The 27,933-nt window shown below is 57.4% G+C and overlaps 3 protein-coding genes across 3 annotated transcripts; 1 reads left to right on the forward strand and 2 right to left on the reverse strand.

The window, feature by feature from the left end:
* Positions 1-1,054: 1,054 nt before the first annotated feature.
* Positions 1,055-11,240, reverse strand: BESB_011790 (uncharacterized protein; the record flags this gene model as incomplete). Its single annotated transcript, XM_029359909.1, has 17 exons — positions 1,055-1,202; positions 1,584-1,709; positions 2,187-2,641; positions 2,953-3,428; positions 3,881-3,980; positions 4,600-4,965; positions 5,258-5,645; positions 6,104-6,215; positions 6,641-6,800; positions 7,430-7,498; positions 7,900-7,986; positions 8,254-8,370; positions 9,106-9,188; positions 9,644-9,716; positions 9,861-9,976; positions 10,394-10,571; positions 10,959-11,240. 17 exons carry the CDS (start codon positions 11,238-11,240, stop codon positions 1,055-1,057), a joined length of 3,336 nt encoding a protein of 1,111 aa, XP_029216576.1.
* Positions 11,241-13,444: 2,204 nt separating this feature from the next.
* On the forward strand, positions 13,445-19,369 carry BESB_011800 (uncharacterized protein; the record flags this gene model as incomplete). The annotated part of the gene is made up of 1 exon (XM_029359910.1): positions 13,445-19,369. One exon carries the CDS (start codon positions 13,445-13,447, stop codon positions 19,367-19,369), a length of 5,925 nt encoding a protein of 1,974 aa, XP_029216577.1.
* A 1,905-nt stretch (positions 19,370-21,274) lies between these two features.
* Positions 21,275-27,846, reverse strand: BESB_011810 (cleft lip and palate transmembrane protein 1 (clptm1) protein; the record flags this gene model as incomplete). The annotated part of the gene is made up of 13 exons (XM_029359911.1): positions 21,275-21,398; positions 21,714-21,908; positions 22,229-22,306; positions 22,585-22,787; positions 23,171-23,305; positions 23,575-23,640; positions 24,133-24,302; positions 24,836-24,992; positions 25,463-25,555; positions 25,786-25,907; positions 26,403-26,506; positions 26,956-27,128; positions 27,598-27,846. The coding sequence occupies 13 exons, from the start codon at positions 27,844-27,846 to the stop codon at positions 21,275-21,277; spliced, it is 1,869 nt and encodes a 622-aa protein (XP_029216578.1).
* Between the last annotated feature and the right edge of the window lie 87 nt (positions 27,847-27,933).

Raw genomic sequence — 27,933 nt, forward strand, 5'->3', positions numbered from 1 at the left:
GTGAACGTGCGTCACAGAGACTTGAATTTATGCTCCGAGGTACCTCGGAAACACAAATTACAGGCTTCGCTCAATAGAACTCGAATCACCAGCAGCCGTGATACCTGAAGCATTTTCGATTAAAACAACGATGAATATGTGAACAACGCGTGGGATAGCGCACGCCTCCATGACAGAACAAGAGCGACAAATTCACTCGCTAGACGCCTACGTGACTCCGCTTGTGTGAGGCGAACAAACACTCTCTTGATTGAGGGGCCGCACACAGAAGGCGAATGCATCCCCTCGACATTATTATTCCCACATGTACATCTATCTACCTATCTCTATCTGTATGATCACCTAACGCCACACGACTGCCTCTGGTTTCTCTGTTTTAGCAGTCCGGTCGCTTCCCGCGGCATGGCTCGTGAAGGCGCGCCTTCTCCGCCCGCCGGCCTATTGCCCCTTTCTGTGTCTTCGAGAGCTGTCGACAGACCTCTCATCCACGCTCGGGGTGCGGGTTTGAGTGTTGTTTCATATATAAGGGTAGTGAGCGGATTATAAGACTTGTTTTTGCAAAAGAAAGGAAGGTTTTACGGGTCAACTGGGACCAAACCTCCGCGCGGTCTACGAGGCAGACTATCCGTGTCGTCGGCCTATGAGGATCAAGACACATTCCAAGAACCCGGCTCCAAAGCCTCCTCTCGAAGACCGAGAGAAGACGGAAAACGCCTGCCAACTGCCACCGCTGCGTCACAGGGCCATTTTTCACTTTCTTGCAACACGCAGACAAAGCTCCCACTGGGGCTAGACGAGGCGCTTTCTCGTGGCGCCTGTCCGCGGAGGAGAGTATACACGCCCGAGAAGCGCCCAGAAGAATCTTGTCTTGATGCTTTTTGCGGCAGCCTCCCAAGCGTCACTGCATTTTTCAAAGCGTCGCTCAGCATCCACCGCCGCATGGATGTCCTCGCCTCTCGAGGTCTCTCTGTTTTGTGCTGACTGCTGTCGAGTAGTCCCTTCGCAGAAAAGAGATCGACGGAGCGATTCGGCGAAAAGAAACGCAAAGCGAGGGCTAGATGCTCCTAAGTTTCTTTACGCCAGAATCCACCTGGAGCGCGAGAATGAAAAAAACAACAAGAGAGACCGAGGCGAAAACGAGGACGGGGCCGTGTCGACTGTCGTAGCGATCACCAGAGTTGAGGTCGCCACGCGCGACTTTCCTGAAAAAGAAGAACCCAGAGAAACAGAAATGTTTGTTACACAGACTCCTTACATTAGGACAGAAATACCCAGAAAGGAAAACACACGCGCATGCATAGACCACCCAGACGCAGTCTACGTGCAGCTGGACAGCCATCCACACATATATACATATATATGTGTGGAAATCTCCACGTATATATGCAATGGTGAACCCTGGAGAACCTGTCTGCATTGTTCTTGAAAGCGCGTGAACTCTGCTGTCACCGCGGCGCCGCGCTCAGGCTCCTCTCGCTTTCGAAGCAGCGCGGGAAGCAGGTTCGCCAGGACTCCTGTGCACCCGGTCTGACCCTGCCGCGCGTCTGCGTCTTCGCGCACTCCCGACTACCTTTGTCACTGACTTTTCGAGTTTCCTGCCGCGCGCCTCGAAGATGTGGTAGCTGTACGCGAGCAGACTGAGGACGGCGAACGCGAGGCCGAAGCCAGCCAGCTCAGCCGCCCAGACTCCGCCGCCCCACTGCAACAACCTGCAACCGCGCCCTCAGAGAAAAAGGCGAAAAGGGAAGGGATTCAGTCCCGATGCAAACGAAAAAAATCACATCGCCGCGGGAACTCCGTGCAACAGGACCACACACACTCGAGAGGCAGCTGCGGGGCCGGCGTCAACCCCACTGTGGACATGCACGCGCGTCGATATTTGCGAGCAGAGCGGCTCTACGCGAATGAGCACTTGCAAGAACGACTGCCACAGAGAAGACACGAGGCGAACCACGGCCGGAGTTAGAGGTAAGCAGCCAAGGCACGCAGTTCCTCCATTTTCGAGGTTCGGCAGCCGACAATCGAGACTCGCAGCCCCTTCGCGAAGCCACACTCCACCCCTGATGCTTCGCTGACATCCCTGCACGCGAGCGCAGAGAGAAAACGCAGTCTCGCAATTTTCGCTCGCCTCTTCGCTTCGGGGGAGGGGCCTGCGAGTAACGCGAGCGCGGAATCTGCGGTCTTACGCTATGGCCAAGGCGGCGAGATACACTCCTTTCTGCACGTAGTGGAGGAAGGTTCGCTCGTTTGCGAAGAAGCTCTTGGGGTCGATTTTCTTCATCTTTCGGCTTTGCCGCAGGACTTTTCGCAGGCATGCGCTCTTCCTCTGTCGCGCGGAGACCCCGCCGCCCTCTCGCGCCTCCTCGCTTTCTTCGTCGCCTTCGACGGCCTCGTCCTCGTCTTCGTCGTCCGCCACGAGCGCGAGTCGCTCGTCAAGGCTCTCATCGCCCTCACCCCGGCGAACCCGCCAGCGAGCGGCTTCGTCCCGGCCTGCAGCCGCCTCTTCTTCGAGTTTCCGTGAAAGGGCCTCGCGACGCTCTGCAGCAGATCGCAGATCCTCCACCAGCGCGTCATCGTGGCGCTGCCTGAGCCAGTCCAGCGTGCGCGCGGCATCCGTGCCGCGCGCGCTGAAGCGATGGGGCTGCAAAAAAGAGAAATTGAAGCCAAAAACGCATCAGATGGAGGGCGACAGAGGAAAAAGGGGGGACGGGGGAGACTTGAGAGAAAAAAAGACAAAAGGGAGTCGACGGGAATGAAACCGCGATGCCGCACATTCTCTCTCTCCGGGGGTTGGGCACTCGAAACCTTTCGCGTAGGGCAGCCCGAAGCCACGAGGTGACGCCCCCGCGGGCGGCCCTTCCTCGCCGCAACAGCGAGGCCGTCTCCATTTCGCGCGGGCCTGGTTGTCGCTTCACCCGTTGTTTAGAGTTTAGGATTTAGAGGTCTTCTCACCGCGAGGCGTCGGCTGAGGTGGACAAGATCGCACTGGCCTCGATCGTCCTCCTGGTCGGAGTCGCAGCTGAGCGCGGGCGCTCTGGAGGGCTTCCGCCGCGCACCCACTCCGCTGGGGTCTCCACGGCCGTTGCGCCCCCCCCCCGGGGCCGCCCCCCTCCCCACAGGGGCCTCTTCGGCGTGGAACCCAGAGTCGTCGACGCTGCGGACGAGCGGAGAGAAGAACGAGGCGCCGCGCCGCGACCCGAAGCGAAAACACTGCGCCAGCGCCGCCTCGTCTCTGCGGTCAGCGCACGTGCCGTCTGCGGGCGCCTGCGAAGCTAGCGTAGGCCGCGTCGCGTCGCCGTCGAGCGTGCGCGACGCAACCTGAGGCGCGGGCTCGGGCGTCGAGCATAGCCAGTAGGGCAGCCGATTCACTTTGTCGCTGTGGAGGAACGCCATGCCGTGCTGAAACTTGGAAAACTTCGGCACCATCGCTGAACGCACGCGGCCCAGACACATCCACGCAGACCTGCGCGCCAGGGCCTACCCGCCGCAAGCCACACCGGCTTGCGAGATCCATTCTATTCATCAACCGTATTTTGTATCTACCTAGCTATATGTATATATGTACATACTAGCCCTACACACACCCGCGACGTCGCGTAGCACCTGTGTACGCGCGCGGCTCTCATGACCGTCAGCTCAGCTCACTCACACAGAATTGCATATATATATGAGTAATATATATGTACATAGATCTAGATACATGTGTGTGTATACATATATCTATGTACACGTGTCATGCGCGCGCTCTGACAGCAACCGATAGATCGCGCGCGTGGCCGCTCTGCGCCTGGGCGTTTGTTTCAAGTCACCCTCAGCCGATGTTTGACTCTAGACAAGCGACAGTCCTTGAAGCGATTCAGAGTCCTCCATTCCGGCCTACTTGCATCACAAAGCGCAAGCAGCTCCTCCACCCAAGGCGGCGACGGCGAAGTCTGCAGCTTGACCTCGAGCACCGCAAAAGGGAACCGAACCACGTCGTTCTGGGAGCACAAACAGGCAAAAAAACGTGAATGCGAGTTCACATACTCAATCAAGGATACCCCCGATCCCTAAAAAGACATAAATATGAATATACGTATATATATATATATATATATATATATATACAGGCACATGCGGAGTACACAGCGGGGGGGAGTGCCGGGGGCCCACGAGGTCTGTGCTCCATAGCACAGGCAGCTGCGGCGAGCTTCACGAGGACGCCTGCAGATTTAACCAGCATTCTAAAATACACGCGCGAATACATGACCACATATTTTCTGATATCTGCATCAATGCAGACACGAATACTATCTAATATCTGCATGAACCCATACCCCAATATTACCTGATATCTGCAAATATATATACATATATATATATATATATATATATCAGCGCACACATCAATGTAGCCAGTCTGGGTGGAAGGACGCCATCCAGTATCCCCCTTTCTGGACGCCGTCTCGCAACCTACAAGGCGACACAACGCGGCTCTCGCGTGTTTCGGGAATTTCTGCACCTCAAATGGCAGACTTGGCGTCCATTTTCCGCGAGCGAGCCCTGCCCCCTCCTGGAATCCAGTGAACCCTAAACCCTACACGCTGGAGGGCGTCTCACCTTCCCGAGGAGTTCCTCCGCGACTCGACACCAGAGCACGTCGTCGTCGTCGTCCGCGCGCATGCGGTCGAGGCGCCCGCCGCCCTCCAGCGGCCTCGTCTGCTCCGCTTGGAGCGCGGGCACCTCGCGGCGCGGCGCGGGGCGCTGGAGACCCGCGGGCTCCCGGAGCCTCTCCCAGAAGCTGAGCGCGTCGGCGGGCGCGGGCGAGGTCGCGGGCGCGGCGCGCTTCAGACGCGCCTCCTCCTCGGCGAGCATCACGTACTGCGGCGTCAGCTCGTCTACCATGCACAAGTTCGTGTCGAGCGAAATTCGCACAGCGTTCGAGGAGCTCAGCTGGAACGCCGCGCGCAGGTAGCTCGTGCGAACCTAGAAACATGAAAACAGACCCGGACGCCGCACGCCAGTACCCCCCATTGGAAAAGCGGAGACGGTATCGGTCCCAGCATACTAGAGATCGCCGCACGATCGGCCTCCGAGCGCTTGGAATGAGGACGTGCTTTTTAGCACGCCCGCTGGCTGTGAATGAACAACAAGACGCGGCTTGAGAAATCGCCCACGCGCCGCGTGTGCGGCGAGAGTTTCGGTCTTCAAGGTGTCGCCTCGTCCCGCCGCTCAACCTCCGCGTTCGCGTTCGTTTTCTTTTCAAAAAACCACTTACCATGGGGAGGAGTCCGTGGGCGAGGATGGCGTCTTGTATCTCGCACGCGAGTTCGAGCGACTTTTGGGTCTTCGGGTCCTCGAAGTACTTCTTCTCCGCTTCGGCCTCTTCGGCAGCCACGCGGGCCTTGTTCGCCTCCGCAGTCTCCTCTCTCGCCTCCGGCGTTTGCTCGCCTGGGCCGCGCGGAGCCGCCTGCGCGGGGGGCGGCGGCTCGCGGCTCTTCGCCTTCTCTTTCAGCTTTTTCCTCCGCCAGCGGTCACGGAACTGCAGCGCGAGGGCCTCCCCAGCGGGCAGCCGCCCCAGCAGAAAGCGCTTCACGTACTTCTGGTCGATCGCAAAGCGCTCCTTTGTGCTGCTCAAGCCTGTCCAGCTCTCGTGGTGCGTCTTCCTGAACGCAGCGCAGATCTCTCCAGGCGCCGGCTGAATGCCTCACGCCCTAGAACACGCGAATTACATACATTCCCATTTACGAAAATATATGAATATATAACGAAATGAATATGCTGGGATGCCAAAAGATGCGCACACAGGCGACATCTCTCCCTCGTGCAAGGAGTTGCGGGCACCCAACTGAGCTGCGCAGGCCACGGACGCGGAATTCGTATCCACACGGATGCATGCATGGAGCTGTCTCCGCCGCTGAAGCACACATTCCGCAGAAAAAACCGCAGCGGACATCCGTGAACACATAGACGTCTACGCATGTATATACATGCATATACATGCATGCGGATCTTCGTAACAACGCTTTCTTACTTCAGAGCGCGAACGACACACACTCCTCTGCTGGGCGGTCTCGTCAGCTCCTTCTGCGTCTTGTTAGCTTTCTTGCCGGCCTGTCCTTACCTCTCGATGAAAACTATTTTATCGCTCTCGTTGTCATTCGCGCCATACCAGCGGAAGCGAATCAGCTGCGCACCTTCGAGACGCAGAATGCGGTTCGAGTAGCTGTATCCACCTGCGAAAAAGGAAAAAAAACAGACAGCCATCTCCGCAGACAATCACACCGAACGCACAGACAGATACTGGAGCTGTCCCCAGAAACCATCTTTTGCTTTTGTCCGCTACTAAGCTTGCATTCAGCCTTTCTTGAACGAGACCCAGCTGTGCGTGATCGATGATGAGATGATGATAGGCCGCAGCCCGCATGGCCCGACCACATCCGTCTGGCTCGTTTCTACCCGCGCTCTCCTCTCTCTATCTCCTCTTCTCACGCGAGCCTGATCCTCCTCACCGAAGTCCATCTCCGCTGTAACAAAAAGCACCGCTGCATGACGCTCTTGGCACTTATGATCCAGACGAAACGATATGTCACAGCCGTCGCACAGGGGACTTTTTTTCGTTTTCTCCCCATAAAAAACTGTCACAGATTTGCAGACGTACTGTTGCTGTCAACGTAGACGGAGGTGATGGGCTGCGACGCGCTGATGCTCGCGGGCAGCGCGACCGCTTTCTTCATTTCTGCCGCCTCGCCGCGCCCCGCCTTGTCTGACGAAGTCTTCTCTTCAGGTGGCTCTGTCTTCTTTCGCAGAAGCGCCTCAGCCTAAGAAAAATGCGCACGTCGCTGGTACAGTGTAGAGCATATGGAGCGATGCATATTAATTCTCAGCCCGAAATCTATCTAGTTGGCGTATTTCCTGTCTATCCACCTGCGATGAATAAAGGTATACATGCAGATACACATACGCATGTATGAAACGCTAAACCGTTAACACATTACATTATTATATAAGTTACAAATTTCATACATTCAAATGAAGAAACTTAACCAAACACACACATACACATTCATACATTTATACAGAACTACACAGATATATAGATACACGCTGGACTTTCTTGTGCTGACTTGCGAATCGATGACGCCACGAAACGAGGTAGTACGAAGCCGCTTACATGCAAGCAAATGCACACGCGTAAAGAAAATATGAAAAATATGAAATCGAAACAGATGGAGACGTGTGACATGGGTAAGCTAACGCACCAAAGGCTATGATGTACACATCTACGTACACAAATATACATATATATGTGTATATACTAGATACTGCTTCAGATGGAGTCACTAAAACACAAACGGACGCCCCTGTGTTCGTTTTCATTCGCGAAAGGGCTCGACGGACTGAGGCGGGCCTCCTGAGGCTCGAGTCAGCGCCGGCTTTCGAGGCTTACGAGCTCCTCCTCAGAGGCGCCGTAGACGAGGAAGGGAAGGTGCTTGAGAATCAAACATTGCGCGTGCACCTAGCCAGAAAGATACAACAAAAACAAAAAGTCGACTCTGAGAATTTCGGCCGCCAGAGAGACGGGGGGGGGGGGGGAGGGGGCGCACACGTCCTGTATGAGGTATGAGCCTCATCCTCAGAAGCGCCTTCAAAACGGCCTAAGCAATCATGAAGAAGCGCATCCCGCCGCGTGGGCTCGAACTGAACGCTCACCAGCCCGGCAGTGTCGAGACGCAGCTCGCGGCTTCGTCGTCAGAGACTCAGAGCAAGCACAACCATTAAAAAACGTCTCACTAACAAACCGTAAAACAGTTGCAAGCAGAAAGACACAGCGACGTCCTCCCTTCTGCTTCGTCGCTTGATTCTCCCGTTGAGAGAATGCAGACTTTTATCTTTTTTTTACTTCTATTTTCTGCATACCACTCTGTCCGAGCGCAGCCAGTACTTCGTCGTGTTCCGCACAAACGTCTCCGGCGCCTGCCACTTGCCGCTCTCCGTCACACCTGCCTGGAAAAAAATAGAAAAAAAACACCGTGGTCCCAGAATAGCACAGAACGGGCGGTGATGTAGAGAAGCGTTGGTAAACCAGAAAAAAAGACAAAAAGCGACGTGCACAAGACTCGAGGAAAACAAACAGCAAACAAATCAAAACAGACAAAGGTCCCGCAGAAGATCAGAGCCCCCCCCCCGCCCCCCCCAAGAAAAATTGCTTTCAGCTGAGACAGGAGGTCGCCGGCTCGATTGAAAGCGAGAAGGTCTCGATGCGGCACTTACTTTGGCTTGGCGGAAAGCGGACCACGCGAGGGAGAGGCGCAGCATAAGCCCCTCCAGATCGACGTTGCAAAACTTTTCTTTGATCAACGAAAACAGGAACCAGCGCGTCGTGTCCGTCTGCGCACCCAAAACACGGATTCGTCGATCGTCCTTCCGCGGAGATGCGTATACAGCCGCGCGAAAATGCCATAATTATACAGACTTTCTCTCCCTCTATCAAAGGACAGACATATGTATACACAAATATATATATATATATATATATATATATATATATATATATATATATATATATATATATACATGTAGGCATATGGAAGAGGCGTTAAAAAGTCCTGTGTCCTCTCTTCGACGGAACTGCATCTGTCTCTTGGAAAAGCGCGGGCCGCGCGATGCGATAGATCTGCTTATGGAGAGAGGACCGCCCCTCTCAAGCGCTTTGCTATGCGCCAATTTGTCCATTACGTGGCCTGCGCTGACGCATGCGCTCCAGTCACCTTCGATCTCCCTTTGTCTCGAAATTGCGGACTGGACGGCGTGCAGAAGTTACGCATTTCAATAACGAAGCGACCGCGAGCTTCAGGTGAGACACACACGGCAAGAGGCCGCAATTCCCAGCGACGACACAACGCAGACAAGGGCAACAGCACATCCGGACTCAGCCCGTTGCCCCAGAGAAACGCTTCTATCGAACCATGTCTCCTCGACACTACGTATCCACACACATATTGATAGATAAATACATGTATATATACTCGACATATGGAGCAGAGATTTGGGGTCTCCTTGGTGCTCTGAGGGAGCTTGGAAATCCAGGAATTCGGGAGAAAATGCGGAAAAACGGTGGCTTACCCCGAGGAGCTGATCAAACAGGCGGCCGAGCTCGACGAGGGACTTGTAGTTCTTCCTCACAAAGAAGTCGAGATGTGTTATCTCTGAGGAGTGGAGACACGCACGGGCGGAGTCGCTTGACGTACAGAAGTTCCAACATGCCAGCGTAAAAACTGCCTTGATGTAACAAATACATACATATATATATGCGTACGTTTGTGCGCACATCGACACACATATTTTACGCGGTTTCACATATATATATATATATATATATATATATATATATATTGGTATACACGACAGCACACGTGCATGCCGCATCTTGCGCGAAGGCACTGCATACACACGTTTGCAGAGGTATGAATGCATGCCTGTAGAAGGCTGACTGTAGAAGGCTGAACGCGGGGACGATGATACACGCTACACCAGTCTGAATCGCGGAAAAGAAAGTAAGGATTGAGGCAAAGAGCCACGCGCGTTTAGGGGTCCAACTCCCCCGCTAGCGCAGTATCTTCTCCTAAAAGAGCGTTTTCGTTTGCGGCTCTCTCAGCCTCACCTGCAGCCTGCGCGTCGAGCTCGTCCTCCAGGCGGGCAGCCACGTCGGGTGTAAAGCCGTGCTGCTCTCGCATCTAAAAAAAAAAAGATACGCTCGACAGACAAATAGTCAGTAGACTTGTGCTGTGCAGGGACTGGCGCTCCTGGAGGGACTCGCCGCGCATGCAGGCTGCAAAGATGGAGGGCGGCGGAGTGCCTGCTCAGAGTGCTTTGCTCACGAGACCAATGGCGTTGTATATGTGGCAGAGTTGCTGCCGAATTTCTTCAGCCTTCGTCTCGGCAAAAAAGTTCAGCCTCTGTACTTGCTGCTGCATGACGTTGCGAAAACGCGATTCTGAAAGACACACAACCGAGCGGCGTCACAGCATGAAGCCAACGAGCTCCTCGAAAGGCTGACTTCAGAACCGCGTATCTCGACAGAAGTGAGCCGCCTGCCTCGAATTTGCAGATATATATGCACGTGGATTCGTGCATGCTTACTGCATCACGAGATTCTAGACATATGTGCCTATAAACATAGATATATACATATGTAGCATCCGAGTAAATATATATATATATACATTACGTATACACGAATATAATCTATATATATATATTTCTGAGGGTCGCGGCGACCGCCTGAGTGTGGAGATTGTTTCGAGAGCGCTCAGCCAGAATCGGTCTCTCTGCATACGCGCGCGCAGCCTCTTCTGGCAGCGCCTGCGCTCTGTGGCTGATCGCGTGACTTTTGTTTTTTCTTTTTCTCCACCTGGAAGCAGCCCGAGCATTTCAGCTTGGCCGTGGACGCTGGCGCCCGCCGTCGCCGCCTTCTTCGCGCCGTCCCGTCCGTCGTCTGCGCTGGACTTCTCTTCGCGAGGCGCCGCAGCAGATTCGAGGAGCGTCGCCAGAGGCAGCGGCTCTTCGTGCTGCAGCTGCTTGAGCTGCTTCTGCGAGGAACAGAGAACCACAGCGGCTGTGAGAAGCTTCCAGACCGCGGCGGCGAACGGGCGCGGAGGCCCCTTACACCCCAAGCCCTGGGCGCCGCGACGCCCACGGCAGAGGAGGAGCAGTGCGAAAGGAGCGCCCAGAGGAACGTTTGGCTGGAGAGAAAAAACTGCGAGCGACACCGGTCGGCGAGATCAGGGCAGCGCCGCGGCGGGACGAAGAGGCAGCTAGCCCACGACAACCAAACGGGACACACATGCGACACACATGCGACGAGCTCCGTGGAGAGAACAGCGCAGAGACCGGGGAGTTGTTTCTGCCTTTCTGTTCCTTCGCGGGCTCTCTTCTCCACTGGCGTCGCGCGTTGGCGCACCCGGCGTGCCAGTTACCTTGATCGTCGCAGCGGACAACTTTTGCCTCGCGTCTGCGGCGAGTTTTCGAATGACGTTCTCGATGCGCGGCACGTCGACGTAGAGAGGCTTGTAGTGTCGAGGCTCCGGGCTGTCGCTGAACGCAGGCTGCGGAGTCGCGAGATAGGACTCAGCTCCAGTCGAGAAAAATCCGCTGGAATCGCGTTTTTCGTGCTGCCGCAGTCTCACGCCTCGAGGCTCTGCGGACGCGCCAACGGCCCCGAAGGCCGTTGGCGCGAGATTCGCCGAAGCGGGCGACATGGCGCCGCAGTGAACAGGAGACGCAGAAGGAGACCGCAGACGCGACTATATTCCCGTCTACATATTCAGAAACGTGTAGAGGGGGGGAACAAAGAAAGACGAGAGAAGCGCGAAGGCGACGAAGAAGAAAAGGGGGAATAACAAGAACCCAGCCAAGAGCGGAAACCAGAGAGAGAGAGAGAGACGGAATGAAAGCAAGACAGAAGCAAAGATGAGAATGACGAGGAGATAAACTCTCGAGTTGTCAGACAAACAAAAACGCACGAAATGTGCGCTGCCACGTCCCGTGACAGCCTTTTACAAGAGAAGCAAAGAGGAGGTCATATTTCCGCCATCCTTGGCTGCTGCTGCGGTTGTTGTTTTTGTTTGTGCTTCATTCCTGTCGCTTCACGGTGCCGGGAGAGGTGATGCAGAAGAAAAAGCGCCTCGCTGGAGATGGGTGGTCTTATGGCTAGGAGAAAGGCGAAGATGATTGAGAAAAACCGGTGAAAAACGAAATGTAAACAAGTAAAGAGCAGAGAGAAAGGCCTCCGCCACCGCCTCGATGGCAGCCCGGAAGGCGAGTCGGCCTGACAAAAGGCTTTTTAAGAAGCCCACGAGGAAGCACGTCACGGGGTTCCTCCCTCTCGTACCTCGTTCCTCCTCGTTAGCCTATTGACGAGAAAAATCGAGGAAAGACAGGAGAGAATTAAAAAGTTGGACGCTTGCGAGGTCTGCGTGTGCCGCACACGCTGCGGCTGCATGCGCTCACTCTCGCTGTTTTCGAAGTTGTCCCTGCTCCACGAAGGCACGCTTCAGTTTGGCGGTTTCCTTGAGTCGAGAAAAACCAGCGAAATACCAGGGAGATCCACCGGAAACAACGGGAAGCGCGAACAAGCGAAACGAAATCGTAAGCCGAGTGTAATGCGGGCTGCATGCGCGCGAAGCTGACACGCTTATTCGCGGCACCGAGCGTGAGCGGACTACAGCAGAAAAGGACACTTGTGCGACTGATGCCCGCAGAACGGGATGAAGATACAGGGAACTCCTACAGAATCCGGTTGAGTAGGAGGCGAAGACAAAACCTAGCTCTAACATGACGGAGATGTACACCAGCTGTAAGACTCAGAATCCGTTACCCGAAGACGAGCAAGAAAACACACGCAACCGGCGAGAGAGGTAGAGGGCTCTCTCCTCACCTCCGTGGGACTGGAGGGCACTGGAGTCAAGGAGAAAAGGAGAAGAAAAACGACAATGAGCTGAGAAACAGAAGGGAAAGAGTAGACACGAGTCGCCTGTGAGACCAACGACCGGGTGAGAGCCAGGTTCGCTGAACCCGAGCGCCCGTCCCCCGCTCACCCCGTTGCTAAAAAACGCGACTACGCTCCCGAAAACGTCTTCGTTTTTTTCTTGGAAGCTTCGTCTTTTAAAAGTTTCTAGCTCAACAACCACAGCACTTACGCAGCAGTCAACCTAAACTCGCCGCAAAGTTGCTTGCGCGAGACTTTCATTTCTCCAGCTCGAAGTCCAGGAAAGTCACCTTCGTGGCCAGCGAAATTGCGCAATCGCCCCTTTTTTTTCGCGCCGAGCCATCTGAGTGCATGCAAGTCGCGAGTGCGTGACATGTGGAAGTGCGCGTCACACAGCGGGTTTCGTGATTCGGGCGGATGAAAGAGGCGAGGAAAGGCAACTCGTGGCAGCGCTTTCGAAATATTTTCAAGTTTTCCCGTCAGAAGCGAGCTCTCGAGTCTGCGAAGAGCTGGGGCGTGACCGCCGAGACGTGAGCGAGGAGACAAAACGGCACGACAAGGGAGAGAAAAATCGGTTTGTCGACGATCAGGGACGGTAAGCTCCAAGACAGGTTTTCTTCTTTTTCCTCGATGTCCCTCTTTCTTTTTTGCGGCTGCTTCCAAGAGAGGCGTGCAGGACGCCGCCCTTTGGCGTTTGCCGTCGGCCTTCTGCGCAGCGCCTGCGTTTTCGGCGCGCAGAGAAAAGATGCAGTGGAGGCTCTGTTCCGGTGTCTAGCTACGAGGAAACGTCTCGCCCGTTCTGTCTTGACCGATGGCGTTTCGTAGCGCCGTCTGCCCTGTCCGCTTACTTTCTGCCGTCCCCCCTCGCCTGCTTGCTGCCGTTCGCCCGCGCTTGGCCTCGCCTTCACTCCCTCCTGTCGCGTCTCTTCTGCGGTTTTCGCCTGGTTCTTTCTTCCAGCCCCGGCACCCCTCACCATGACGGGCTCGTTCCACGGGCTGCAGTCGAGGCCGCGCCTGCACCGAGTCTCTAGCGGGGCGCAGCGACCGCAGTGTTGCCGCCGGCAGAGGCGACGGGGCCCAGCGAGAATCCGAGGCCGGGGCGCCGACCGCCGAGCGTGCCGCTGGAGCGCAGCCGCGCCCGCGTCCGCGGCTTGGTGCACCATCTGCTGCGGCACGGCTTTGCAGGCGACCGCCTCTGTGGGTTCGCTTCTGCCGTCTGCTCCGCAGCCGCGCCCTCTCTCTGCGCGTGCCTTGTCGTGTTCGTGCGCGCTTCCTCCGGACCCCCCGCGGTCGCCGCTGCAAGCTCCTCCAGCGGCGGATCCCGACGAGGACGACGACTTGCCGCTGCAGTCCCTGACACCCCGCACTTCGTTGAGGCCCTTTTCCAGAAGGTCGGCGAGCCCGGCGCCGCCGCGGCCTGCGCGCGCCGCCGCAGACTGCGAGGCGCCGCCGTGGCCTGCGCGCGGCTTCCACGGCGCGGCGCTTCACGGTGCGCCGCTCTTCGACGGCTTCTTGGGCAGGAGCACAGGCCAGCCGCCCGCGCGAGAGGAGACTGCGCCCTCTGCACGCGCTCCGCAGAGGGCCTTCGTCGCGGCCGCTCCCTTCGCTTCGCCCCAGCGTGCGCCGTCTCTCGCCGCCGCCGCGCCGTCTCCCTCGGGCGCCGAGCCCGAGGGCGACGCCCGCCGCCCATCGCAGGGAGGCATCGGAGAACGTGGAAGGCAGCAGGCTGGAGCTGCGCGCGACCTCGGCGCCCAGAGTCAGTGGAGCCCCGCGGGCGCCTCGACTTCCCCCGCCACAGGGCGCGAAGACGGCTGGGCCTGCCGCCAGGTGCGCCGCCACGGGCACTCGCGAGGAGGCCGCGCAGGGGGCGGAGACCTGCTGGAGGCCCGTGGGGACTCCTGCGAGAGGCGAGACGACGCGACGGGTGCCGCGGCTGCGGAGAAGTGCTCCGCGAGTGAAGGCGAGGGCAAAGCAGCCAGGGCAAACGAAGCGCAGACCGGCTTGTGGCGCTCTCTCTACGGGCGCCAGCACCGGCGACGCGCGGGCGAAAGCGACGCTCGCGGGGGGGCCGCGGAGCCCCAGCGCAGAGGGAGAGGCCGGTGGTCGCTCTGGGCTGCGCTCGCTGCGGAGGAATCCGGCAGCGACGACGAAGAAAGAAGCGAGGCTTCCTGGTCGGAGTTCTTGGAAGACGAAGAGCGCCGAGCGCGCGGAGACGCGCCGCGCACCGAAACGCGCACAGAGACTCGCATGGCTTTCGAGCCCCTTGGCGCGCAGGAAGCCGACGGCCGAGGCGGGTGCGAGGAGAGACACTCGCCAGAAGGCGGCCGCGGAGATCCAAACGGCGGGACGCTCTCCTTCGTCGTGCAGCCGCTTCAGCCGGGCAAACCGTCTGGCCGTCCGGTTGGCGGCGAAGGCGCCCCGAGGCCCGAGGACGCAGGCGGCTGCGAGTCAGCCCCGCGCGACCGAGAGTGGATAGCTTCTCGTCCGCCGCTGCCCTTTCTTCCGCCTGCGGCCCCTCCCGTCTGGCGGGCGCATGCTTCACGAGAGGCGCAGATGCTCCTACACTGGCACCACTGGCTGTACTGGCGGGCTCTCCAGGGCTACGCCGAGAGACCGTGGAGCCTTGGGGGGCCGGTCCCGCCCATCGCCGCCCGGGCCCCGCCCGAGGCGGGGACTGCGCGACCCCCCGAGAGCGTGGCTGGGCGCGAGCGGCTGGCGGGCGCAGGCCGCGGAGGGAGGGCGCAGGCAGGCCCTCCCGCGCGAGGAGAGTCCGGGGAGGACTCCGCGGAAGAAGAGCTCGAGCGCCTGTTTTTCGGCGAGCCGCGCGGCCGCCGCAGAGCCGCGCGCGCGCGCGAGAGGGCGGAGAGAGTAGAGCAGGCAGCTCACTCGAAGAGGGAGGTAGAGGCTGGCAGCACGGGCGAAGCCGCGTCGCGAGAAGCTCCAGGTCTTGGACAGGCAGACATGGCCGCGCCTCAGCGTCTTCCTGTCGGGTCGGCGCTGGGCTGCCTCCCCCAACAACCTCGCGACCCTTCTTCCTTTCCGTCGCACCGTGTCCCTTCGCTCTCGTCGAGGCCTGCCTCCGACCCTGCCTGCCTCTACGCGCCTCCTCTCTCCGCGGCGTCCTCTCCGCCACCGGGCTTGTCCCACGTCCCCTCTGCCGGCGCTCCCTCCTCAGCGGCGGCCGAGGTCTACGGGCGCCCCGGGGCGTCTGCAGCGCCGCCTCTCTGGCAGCCGTACCTGCCTCCACCGTTGCCTTTCTTCCCGGCGGCGGCTCACTCTGTCCATGGGGCGCCGCCCGCTGCCGCAGCGTTCTGTTCTCAGCCTCCCTCCGCCCGCGCGTCGCCCTCTCCCGACGCCTCCTCGTCGTCTTTTCTTCTGCCTCATCCGCTCTTCGGGGGTGTGGCACTACCGTGGGTCGGCCCTCCCGGCGCCGCCGCGCCTTGCACGGGGGCGGGCCTGGAGCGACATGCAGCCGAGGGGTCGGGGGCTGCGCCGCCTCTGGGCACTAGAGCCCAGAGGCCCGGGTCTCTGACCGTGGTCGCGGCGCGCCGGGCAAGCGCCACCGCGCCTGGGGAGGGGTCCGCACCTCAGCCGTCGAAGCCCCGCGAGAGCCACCGACAGGCAGGTTCGTCTTTCCGCTCCTCTCTGTCCTCGTACCTGTTTCCCTGGCCGCAGCGGAAAGCCGAGGGCACTCGCGACGCCGCGCGGCCGGAGGCCCTCGGTGCCTCCACGCCTCACGGCTCCAAATGGGGCGCCGAAGACGCCGTCGGAGCGGGGTCCGCGGGCGCGGCGCCCAGCCCGGCGCGGTCGACGACTCCCTCCGAGACGTCGCTCGCAGGCGCCGGCTGCGACGGCCGGACGCAGGCTCAGGGAGAAGGGTCTTCGTCCTCCATCTCCTCTTCGTCGATCTCTTCGTTCTCCTCGCGGTCGCTCGGTTTCGCCGAGCGAGCCGCCCCATCGAACGGACCCGAGGAGGGAGAGCGGCGACTGCAGGCGGAGGGCGTGAGTCGAGGAAGGGACGAACAGCGGCCGAAGGAAGCGCCAATCATTCTTCCGCTGCCGTCTTGGGCCTCCACTACGGAAGTCCCGGACGCAGAGCGCGGCGGCGAGCGCCTCAGCGGTTCCGAAGACCCAACTCCACGCCGCGGGCGGAAGGCTCCCGGCGACAGCGAGGCAGACCGCGCGGAGAGCGAGCAGGGCGACTACGTCTTATGGAGTCCGAACGCTTGCGACAAGCGCCTCCTCCGTGCTCTCGAAGAGGCTCAGGCCGACCCGCATGAGGCCCTCGCGGACGCCGTTGCCTCTGAAGCGCCTAGGCTCCACCCGCCCCCTGCGGGCTCCGCGCCCACGGGCCTACCCGAGACAGGTTTTTCGGCGTCCTGCGGCCTCGAGAAAGACGCATTGGCGCGCTTGGGACTTTTCCCAGCCTTCCTCTTTGGCGGGCGCGAGGCCGGGCGCAAGGCGAAGGGCCTCGCGGCGCTGCCGCCCGTGAATGTCGACGTCGACGTCCACATCAGCGACGCAGCTGACGAGGAGACGACGCTTGCGGCTCTCCCACGGCGAGTGGCGTCGCTGCTGCCGCCCTACGCACCTCAGCGTCTCTTCGCCGGGCGCGCAGCAGGCGAGCGAGCGAGCCCAGACGCTCCCAGAGACGAAGCCAGCTGCGTCTCGACTCTGCAGGGCGATGAAGACGACGTTTTTGTCATTGCCGGCGCACCGGAAACTGACGGAGGCTTGGCGAGTGGGAGTCTGAACGCGTTCCTGGGAGGCGCGACAGCGACGGCGGCGCGCTCGGCGGCGAGGCTGCTCACGGGCGCAGCCTGCCAGGAGGCGGAGGTCACCGAACCGCGCAGAAGCAGACACGCAGAAGACAGCCGAGAGAGGGGCGCTCGCGGCGCGGCGGAGTCCGACGCCCGGCTGCGCTCTCCGTGGGCACGGGCGAGGCCGCCACGCAGCGGCACGGAAGCCGCGTCGCGAGCCACCGCGAGCGCCATCCGAGGGGATATGAGCTCGCCGCGCGCCCGCGAAGACTTCGCGGCATCTGTGCCAGAGACCACAGGAGACTCGCGCAGAGGAGGAGCCTCTGAGCGGCCTACAGAAGCGGCGTGCAGCCTCGAGGCCGAGGCGCTGAATGGGCGCCCAGGCCTCGACTCCGTCTCCGCCCTCAGCGAAGAAGCGGAAGGAGAGGTTGCCTCTGACGACGCAGCTCAGATGAGGAGCGACGCGCGACAGGTTCCTTCGCCGCGTTTTTCGTCGTCTCTTTCGCCTGCGGCCTGTCACTCTCCTTTCCCTTTTGTTTATGAAAGACAGCAGATGCCTCGCGCTCAGCGCGCGTCGAGTCTGCCGCGGTGCCTGTCGCCACCGCATTCGCCTTCTCCCCTCGGAGCAGACGCCGATTCCGCCCTGCCGCGTCGGGTGCCGTGTCCGCCGCGCGGCTCGCGCGCTTCGTCTCGCTCGGCGTCTCCTTCGCGCCGCGCGTTCTTCTCGGCGGAGGCTGCGTCTGGGGCGGGCTCGCTCGTGCTCGACAGCCAGATGCCTCCCTGCGCGTCTCTGCTTTCTCTCGCTGCATTCGCGGCGCCTCCGCGAGCTCGAGCCGAAGCAGAAGCGCGCGTGACGGGGGGGCGGCGCGCTGGACACGCGAGAAGCGAGCCCGACGCGGAGAGAAGAGACGACTGGGAGGGCGAACGGAGTCGCAGGCGAGGAGAACCCGCCAAAGAAGAGGAGTCTGCCGCTGAGCAGCAAGCAAAGGAAACAGAAAGAGAAACAGACACAGAGACGGACACAGAGAGGGAGGGCGAAGAGCCGCGGGACGCGGGAGAGACGACTGCGGCGGAAAGCGACTCAGGCGTTCTCGACACGAACGCCTGGCGCGCAGGCGATTGCGCTGCGGTGCGACCGTCTCCGCAAGGGATGCGCGCCGAGATCCAGCGTCGAGAAAAAACGAGGCACGATGACTGTTGTCGCCTCCGCGCCGCAGAGGAGACCGGACGCGCTCAAAGACACGGCGGCGAAGACGCATGCGAGGCGGCATGTGCACCGCTCTCTCCGCCGCGTTCGCCGTCACGTGCGTCTGTCTCCTCCGCCGCCTCGTTGCCCTGGGTTGACGTGATGCATGCGGCGCGTTCGCGAGCTCTCGCTGCTGCGTCTGCCGTCCGCCGCGCCGCCGAAGACGCCGCGAAGAAGTCCTTTGCCCTCTCTTCATCTGCTTTCATGTCTTCGTCCGCGTCTGCGGGTTTGTTTCGAAAGCGGAGCGAGAAACTCTTTCAGCGGGCGTCGGGGGGTTCGGTGAACTCCGCGGAGGTCGAGGAAGTCGCGCGGCGCATCCTCTCCGACGGCGACGCCTTCGAGGTCCGCCGGAGGTCTCCCGCGCGGTGCTGCACGGAGGCCGCGGCGTCGAGCGGCGGCGCGTGCGTCTCTTTTGCGAGTGGGGGAAGCGACTTCCACAACTCCTCGATGCGTCGGGAGGAGACGGCCGGAGACGCGCGCGGCGTCTTCCGTAGAAGCAGCCCCGCGCAGTCTGCGGCGCTGCCGGCTTTCGGGTCGGGTTTCTTGGGCGCGGGGCGAGAGGGCGACAAGCAGAGAACGCGGGCGAAGCAGATGCAGGACGCGCGACGAACGGCGCTCCACGACAAGCAATTCCTCCTGATGCTCCAACAGCAAGTCCTCTGCGAAGACGCGCAGATCGCTGTGGCCGCGGCCGCCGCCGCGGCGCACCCCGAAGACCGGGGGAGCTGCCGAGAAGGCCCCCGAGGAGGGAGAGGCGGCGAAGGAGAGGCTGTAGACGCCGAGCGGCGCGATGACTGCCGAGACACGGCCGCGAAAAAAGACGGGGGAGAATCTTCGACCGGAGGCCGTCAGGGGGCGGATGCGGGAGGCGACGAGCCGACCCCTAGACTCTAACCCCCGCGGAACCTCGAAGCCGCGCCCCTTCGCGCGCAGACGCCGAGGCGAAGACGGGTGGAGATCCCCAAGAAAGCCACGTCTTCGCGTGGGCGGTGATGAACAGAAGGCAGAGAGGCGAGAGGAATCAGGAAAGGAAGTTCGAAAAGTGGAGGAGCGAGACCAAGCGAGTTGAGAGGGGCGCCCCCCTTTCGACGCTGAGGAGGGCTCCCTGCGGCGGGCTGCGCCGCACTTGGCTCTCGAGCTGTTGTATTTGGTTGGCACGGAGAGATTTGTTTCACGAATCGCTGATTCGTGTGTTTTGTTTCTTGTCTTCCACGTTTTGCGCTTTTCAGCCATTCAAGTCGGTGCCGGTGTTGTCCGCGTCGAGGCGATGGCGTTGCGCAGCGACGCTTTTTTCTCAATTCTTTCTGTTGGTCGGTCCTCCCTGTTGTCTCCCGTGCCGCTCTGGCTTGCGCCTTCTGAAACTTCCCGTTTTTTTAAAACCTTTGCTTCCTGCGGCGAACAGAGATAAGAGTCGACGAAAGGCCCGAAAGTGCAGAGAGCGGCCCCCGCCCGTAGCTCTCGCTTAGCGCATTTCCTAAAGATGAGCTCCCACGTCCACTCCGAGGCGGACATGCAGTTTTTTCATGAAAGCATTCGCGGAGGAAATTCTCCTAGTCTTGGGTGTCTACGAGTTTTGCAGTTTTGTGGGTGTGTCCAGGCAGTGAGAATCGCCAGCTCAGTTATTCGCCTACACCGACACCGCCCCAACTGACTAAAGACCTCTGCATACAGAAATATACATACATATATATAACTATATATTTCTATGCACACACACATAGATATATACGTGCTAACACATGAGCCGAGACAGAGGGTTTCCGAGCCGTGTCCAATTATGCAGGTCTGAAAATACTATATATATGTTTATGTGCGGACATTAATGTGGATACGGCAATGCTTAATATGATATACACTGATTTTTTTTGTTGAGTGTTTTCGCGAAGCAGTAGAGCTATCGCGCGTGCGAAAGTCGGACGCTGCTTAGCCATGCGCGCGGTCCTTCGCTATTTTGTGGATGCGGAGTTTCGAGGCGTGACGCGACGGCAACTCGCGCATGGAAATCTACGAAAGGGCGACTAGCAGACGCATTCCCGGCTTGGGTCAACAAAAGCGCTTTCAGTTTTCCCTCTCGAAGTCTAAAGCCCGACGCATACATACACACGTACACACATGCATATAATAACGTTATATATGTATATATGCGTATGTGCATATGGATTTGCATATACGCGCACCGAAATATACATGCGTGCACGCGTGTGATGGACCTGCGAACCTGAGTTCTGCAGAAAATGTGACAGACGCAAATCGCTCAATCCTGCGAGATGGAAATCGACCCAGCACGAAAATACGATCCAGAATTGTCCGCGCGGAGGCACGCCTCGCTCGAAACACACAACCCTTACACACGCATGCACACAGATACACATATTCGTACGCTAATATACATACATATATTCATATATGTATATATATGTACATATATGTGAATGTATCTGTATGTATATATATGCATATGTTCACGCGTGCGCCAGCGACGCCGTGGTCTTTCAGACAGCCAGCACGACGCCGGCCCCCAGCCCGTCTTCAGAGTCCCACAATTCTTAGCAGAGATGCGAATAAAGAGGCAACGCCTTCTGTCTACTTGCCCATACACATACACACACACCTGTACACCTATACCAAAATATATACATATGAATAGATTGGGCGCAGCTCCACCTACACATATACTTAGGGTGAGGTATAGAAATGTATGCATATATATACATATATCTATGTATATGAAAACTTATGTTTGCAGCTGCGCCATGCGCCTCCGTCGCCGTGCGAGGGATGGGCTCTTTGGAGTCGGTTTTATTTCGTTTTCTTGTCTTCAACAGGATCGTCCTCGTCTTCCTCCCTCGGTTTGTTGTGGCGATAAAGATACCGCTGGATAAGGAACACAACGAACACCACGTCGTCGCGGAAGACGCTCATCCTAGGAAACAAAGAAACACAGACACATCGCAGCGCATTTAAAAGCCTCATAAACCAGGCATTCATCCATACACAGAAATCTATCTACGTATCTGTCTACCTGTCTACATCTCTCTGTCTATGTGTGGCTGCACACGGAGGCCGAAGTGTCGCCGCGTGAGAGCGGAACGAGACTCAGAGCCACACCTACAAACGCATATAGGTATGCAGATATGTGGCGATGCACGTAAAAAAAAAAAATAAAATATGTAAAAAATGTACGTAGAAAAAAGTAAAAATTAGTAAAAATGCGTGAAGGGAGGCACAAACGGCGTACCTGTGCATTTTCGGCATGCGAATGAAGCACGAGAAAACGTCGTCGATGAAGGTGTTTGTGAACTGGTAGCCGAGGACGCGCCAAGGCATGTGCGTCACCGACTGAAGTTTGTAGTTTCTGAAGAGCTGGGGAGTCATCGAGACGAAGCCGAACGTGTAGCCGCACGTCGCCAACGAGGTAACGAACCATGACCACCTGAGAAAAAAAAAAAACCTGCAAAACGGGTGTGCAAGGCGAATCGCAGGCATAAAACACCTCGCGAGCGACGCGGACGCTTCTCACGGCGGAGCCGCCAGGGCGAGCTTATAGGCTGACAAAAAAAAAAAACACACCGAAACTTAAAAAACGTTCCCAGGGGATCCCACACGTCGGCGTCGCCGCCCGCGCCTCTGCGTGCATCCTTGAAGAATGCGGCCGAATCGTGTGCGTGAAGTGAAGGAGTGGAGAGGAGGCATCGACTCTTCTCAAAACAAAGTTATTCTGCCGCGCGGGCGAGGGGGCGCGCGCTCGCTTACCAGCCCTTCTGCGGAACGTAGACGAGTTGGTAGATGGAGATGCCGAGGATCAGAGGCAAGAATAGCAAGAAGAGGTAACTGAAGATACAAGAGGACAGCCAAGAAACGCAGAAATATGCCGCGCGTGAAGCCAGCCAAGACAGACGTCCGCAGCAGGAACAGAGAAACGTGGAGAAGCACGGAGATGGGCTCACGGCCACAAAACAATGAGCGGCGACCGTCACCACACCGGAACCCTGAAAAGCGAAAAACCGTTTAAAGAGCGGAAGGAGCCGCAACTCAAAGACACAGAAATCCCGCTCTCTGGTCGCCGGAAGTCGCGCAAAAAAAACCGAAAAAAACTGAACGACGCCCACCGCATGCAGGCGTTCTCGAAGCGCTGAAGTTCTTCGTAGTCGATTGCGGGCGCCTTCTTCTTGTCTCCCTCCTCTTTCTTCTCCTTTCCCTCTTTTGCCTCCTTCCCTGCCTCCGCACTCGCCACCTTGGAGGAGGACGGAGCTGCAGACTGCCCGCGAATTTTGAAGAAGTACGGAGGCGAAGAACTAATGGTGAAGACGACCTGAGAAAGTAAAAAAACAGGACCACAAGTCGAGCGAGACAAACACGCAATCCAGGACCTCCAGAAAACAAAACCAGACAGAAAGCAGATGAGATGCATAGATCATAGACATATAAAAATATAATTGTGTATACACATATAAACATGTATATACAAATGAACACGAGTATATACATATATACGCGTGCATATAGATATATGTGTAACATATATATATACATACGTATAGACACACAAAAATGCAATTGAGAATACATATGTACATATATATACATAAACACACGAATATATACAAATACACGCATATATATATATATATATATATATATATATATATATATACATCGCGGTCTGCGTTTTGTAGCGCTGAGAAATCGACTTACCAGTTTCTTCAGCTTCCAGACGTTGAGCAGGAGACGAAGGACAATGAAAATCTGGACGAGGAACGAGTCTCCGTTGTCGCGCACGTAGAGAATCGTGATGACCTCCAGCGCCATCTCGATGAGCAACCCGCTCGCCTGAAGAGCAGAATTGAGACGCAGAAGTGTCAAGAAGCAACGCGTCAAGGCAGAGAGAGGGACGAAATGGCGTCGTACAGGTCACCGCCAACGCCGAAAGGCAGAACGGGCAAGCGAAGAAAAACAACAACGCCGAGAAAGCGCTGGAAGAATAGAGAGGAAGCATGACAAGCTCTCCATCCACGCGCTCTCAGCGTCGCAGTACAGGACACGTAGCGACGGCGGGACTGAGTTTCACAGAGACAAAGCGCCTTGAGTTTCCGTCCTACAGAAAAGTTCTGCGCGAGGTTCTCTTGTGCCCTCCAGAATTTCACGTCCGAGTAGAGCGCCAAGACCTAAAGGGACACACACTCTCAGGTGCTGCGGAAATAGAGGCACTCGATGGAATCGGAATTGACAAAAAACAAATGCCTACAATGGCGACTAGACGTAGTGCGAACACCGCTGACCTGCGCGCGGCACACGATACCGGACAATAGATCTATGAATATGTATACGCATATATATGTATAGGTATGTATGCATATATGCATATGCATGTGTATACATGTATATGCCTACGCATATGTATATGAACACTTCTAAGTAAACCATACCTCAGCATAATTCTGTACATTTAACCGTATACGTCCCAACACACGCATGCAACTGTCTCAACCGAGCCTGACGCGCCAGGAAGAGGAGACCTGCCGCAGGCCACGACGCGACCCAGCACACGACATAAAATCTCCGAAAGGTAACGCTGAATGAGATAAGCGACCAGAATATGAAAGTGCCGATAGGACAGGCAGAGAGAATATGATGGACAGAGAGTAAACCAAATTCACCTCGAAGATCAGGTGCAGCAGGGAAATGAGGTAGACGAAGAACAGCACCCACGGCGACGAGCTCCCGACCATCATCTTCATCGAGTTCACATCATAGGCTGAAAACTTCATGTTCTGGAGGCTACTCATCGCTTGCGTCATGATCAACAAGAAAAGCCAAGACGCATAGCCTAAAAAAAGAAAAAAAAATGGAGAATCTCAACGTGCAGCTTGAGGTCAGATCCTACGAGTCAGGCGAGGCCCTCTGCAGCGCATGCACCGAGCCCTCTGCCGCGATCCAGAGAATCATTATAAACAACACAATCGCAAGCGCGCTTCGCTCTGCGGCATCCGAGTTGCATGCTTCGAATATTCTTCTACTTCCATACATGAGTTGGGTACACACTCTTCCTGCCAACCGGCGCAGAAACGCGGAATTTCTTTCTCGACAACACAGGTGCATACATATATATGCTGGCACATGCATGCACACATATATTTTTGAATGTATATGCCTATACACGTGCTTATACAAAAATATATATGAATACACAAGAATACATGAATATATGTATATATATATGCGAGCTTGAGAACAGCACCACGGTTCATTCAAGTCACGTCGTATTCGATCTGTTTGTTCTATCTGCAAGGCGTCGCGTTTGTCCGCGCGAGCGAGTCCGCCGCTGGAAGCGTCTCTCCAGACGCGCGGGCGACAGCGTACCTGCGGGTTTGTATTTGATTTTCAGCGGAGTCTTGGCAACCGATCGCGTTTTCTCATCGGAGAGGAGGACGAACTTTTCGTGCGGCAGCGAGACGAGCGGCAGGTACTCGTCCTCGGGCGAAATGAAGGTGTTGAGATGAATCGGGAGGTGATACTTCTGAAGGGAAAAAAAAATCTCTCACGCTGCCTCTGCGTCAACAAGAAAGGCAGTCCTCGAGTGCGCGCGAAGGCCGCACAAGACGAGTCTCTGAGGCGAAGGAAGCGGAAGCGGACGCCCCTGTGCACTCTAAAAAGACGATAGGTCCGCATGCGGCCGCGCAGAAACGAACCAAGCAAGACAGCGCGTCGCAGACAGAGACGCATAGGGGCTTCGTCCGCCTGTAGCACTCCAGCTAGAGTAATTTGACTGGTGCTTGGATGCCTGTTTTAGTTTAATATCTACTTGCTGTAGCCGCCGCTATCCGGGGTGAGGTCCTATCGTGGGCGAGAGAGCGAGACAAAGCGGAACGACGCCACGCGCGAAACACGCAGCGCCTCGACAGAGAGGCGAGAACGCCAGGGAACGCAAATCATGCGGCGCGACGCGAAGCACAGGAAGGAGCGAAAAATGAGTGAAAGAGAACGAACCCGATGCGAGGAAATGAGGATGTTGGACTGCCGGCCGAAGGTGCGCTCGAGTGCGCCCGTCAACAGAGGTCGATGCTCAATAATGGGGCCAACCTAAAAAGAAAAATTTGAAACAAAAGCAGCGCACCGCTTGAAGGTCCCAACTGCGGCGAGGACAGGAACCCCTCCCGTCGAGCAGACGATCCCCGCCCGTGAGCGTTTCCGCTCTTTGCGACCGGTTCTTTCGGCGTTCAGGCTGCGGGTGACTCCGCAAGCCTCTCCACACAACGGAGTTCTTGTTTTAGAATGAGAGAAGGAGCTGAAGAAGGGCAGGAGCCACGTACCTGGATATACTCTGGCACAGACTCGACGGGCGGCGGGGGGACTTGCAGATGCTTCGTGGCCTCCGCGAGCTTGTCGCCCCAAGGATCCTCGAGCAGGTACCGCTTCAGCGTCTTCAAGTGATCTAAAGGACGCAGAAACAGACTAGGCAGCAGAGAAAATGGCACAAAAGTCAGCGAACAAGCAGAGAGCACGCACGCCGAAAAGCACGTGACACACCACAGCAAACACCCGCCCCAGCGCAGCACTCAACGCACCCGCAAAAATCTTCCACGACGGCGAGGATTGCGCAAAACATGCTCCCCTCTCTCCCGCAACAACAGAGAGCCTCACAGCAGAGAAGAAGAGAGAGCGACAGCCAGGTACACGGCCAGTCGCTGCCACTCCTGCGTCTACGGTCCCGCAGACAGGAAGCCCCGAGAGAAAACAGGAGCGAGAGAGAACGAGCAGTGATGGACGCGCAGGAGAGACGCAGGAAGCCTGGCGAGACAGGTAAGCCCAAACGCCTCCTGTCTTCGACCTCTCAGCTGTCGGCGGAAACCCAGTTCACAAGGATTTGCAGACACATCCTCGCCAATAAGACGCGCAGCCGTGATCTTCGAGGTCCAGCGGATCCTACCTGGAACGACGGGAGAGGAGAGTCGCTGCACCACCTGCATCGGCAACTCATCGCCTGATCCCGCGTCTTGCGCGCGCACATGAAAGAAGAGCGTCCTGTTGTGTCTGCGAGAAGATCAAAACAAAAAACTGAAAAACTGAGACTCAAGAAGCAGGAGTGCTGCAGTCCGGTCTTCACTCCTTGTCCGCCTGCCCTTCCAACACTGCCGTCGGCGAGCAACGCGCTCATCACCGCTAAAGCCACACAAAACAAAAAACGAAAGCGACTCCGCCATCGAAGCTCCAGAGAGAAGCCAAAGACCCTGACGACTGGGGTGGCACAGCGACGTGAAAGATCACCAGGCGCCGCGCGCGACGGCTCAGGAGACGACCGTGAGAGTCCCTCAGGAGACAACACCGCGCCACCAGAGTCACATGCGCAGATTTCTCAGCTGCACCACCTGGCGAAAGCCTTGCCGCCGCAGTGAAGCAAGCCCTGCTGCAGCTTCGCACAGGAAACTTTTCTTCCGCTTCTGAACGCCTCGACGCCTTAAACGAGCCTCTGCGGACCTCACCGAAACTGCTCAGGAATGGTGATTTCGAGTTCAGATTTTTCCTTTCCCGAGAAGTTCAAAGCGTCTTTGAGTCGCTCCGCGAAGCTCCACGACTTCTGCTCCTCGACGCGCAGCGCCGCTTCGCCTTCCCAGTTGTACGGCCGCCTCTCGACGCTCCCGAGGTGAACAAATTGCTGAGAAAAAAGCAAAAAAAAAAAAATGCGCGGAGCTCACAGACGTGGCGGCACGGATCCGAAGAAGAAAAATGCGCGAGCGACGATCAGACGCTCTCTGGAGAGAGCAGATCCATCTCGTCGCCTTGGTTGCACTCTCGCAGATCCTTTCCTCGTCATCTCTCCTCACTCGCCGAAGGATTCCAGCACAAAACAGACACCCTAAACCCTAAACAGATGGAGGCCAGAGGAGCTCGCTTTCGCTCTGTACAGACGAACGAGCCGAGCTAGGACGAAGCTGAGAACCCCAGCTTCCCGAGCTCCTGTCGGCTTCTCACTCTCACCCTCAGTCAGCGTCCAACACGGCACTAACACAGGCCTACACACGCGCACACACGCGTAGACAGTATATAGAGAGAGCCGGGGCTACATAGAGATGCGTTGATAAATACGTAGAAATACTTCGGTTTCTGCGGTTTCCCCGACTTACTGCGTCATTTTTTTTCGCGAGGAGAGTGCGGAGCGACGGCAGGTTTGGCACGTTCGCCAGGAAGAAGTTGAAAGTGAGGAGGAGGTGGGGTGGATACATATTTGTGCTGATGTCGGGTTCTCGATTTTCTTGGTTTTTCTGGTCGTCGGGAGAGTAGACCGGCGGCTGAGTCTCGCGGTAGATCGTGAAGATCGAGTAGGAGAAGTACGCCGCGACTGCGACGATCAGCGCAGCGCCTACCTTTCCCATGGTGGCCGCGAGATGGAGAAAAACACGAAAAAACAAAAAAAAAAAAAAACGCGGAAAATCCGGAAGAAAACGACAAAGAAGAAGAGG

This window comes from Besnoitia besnoiti, chromosome IX (genome assembly GCF_002563875.1).
Source record: "Besnoitia besnoiti strain Bb-Ger1 chromosome IX, whole genome shotgun sequence".
In the NCBI taxonomy this organism is placed as follows: Eukaryota; Apicomplexa; class Conoidasida; order Eucoccidiorida; family Sarcocystidae; genus Besnoitia; species Besnoitia besnoiti.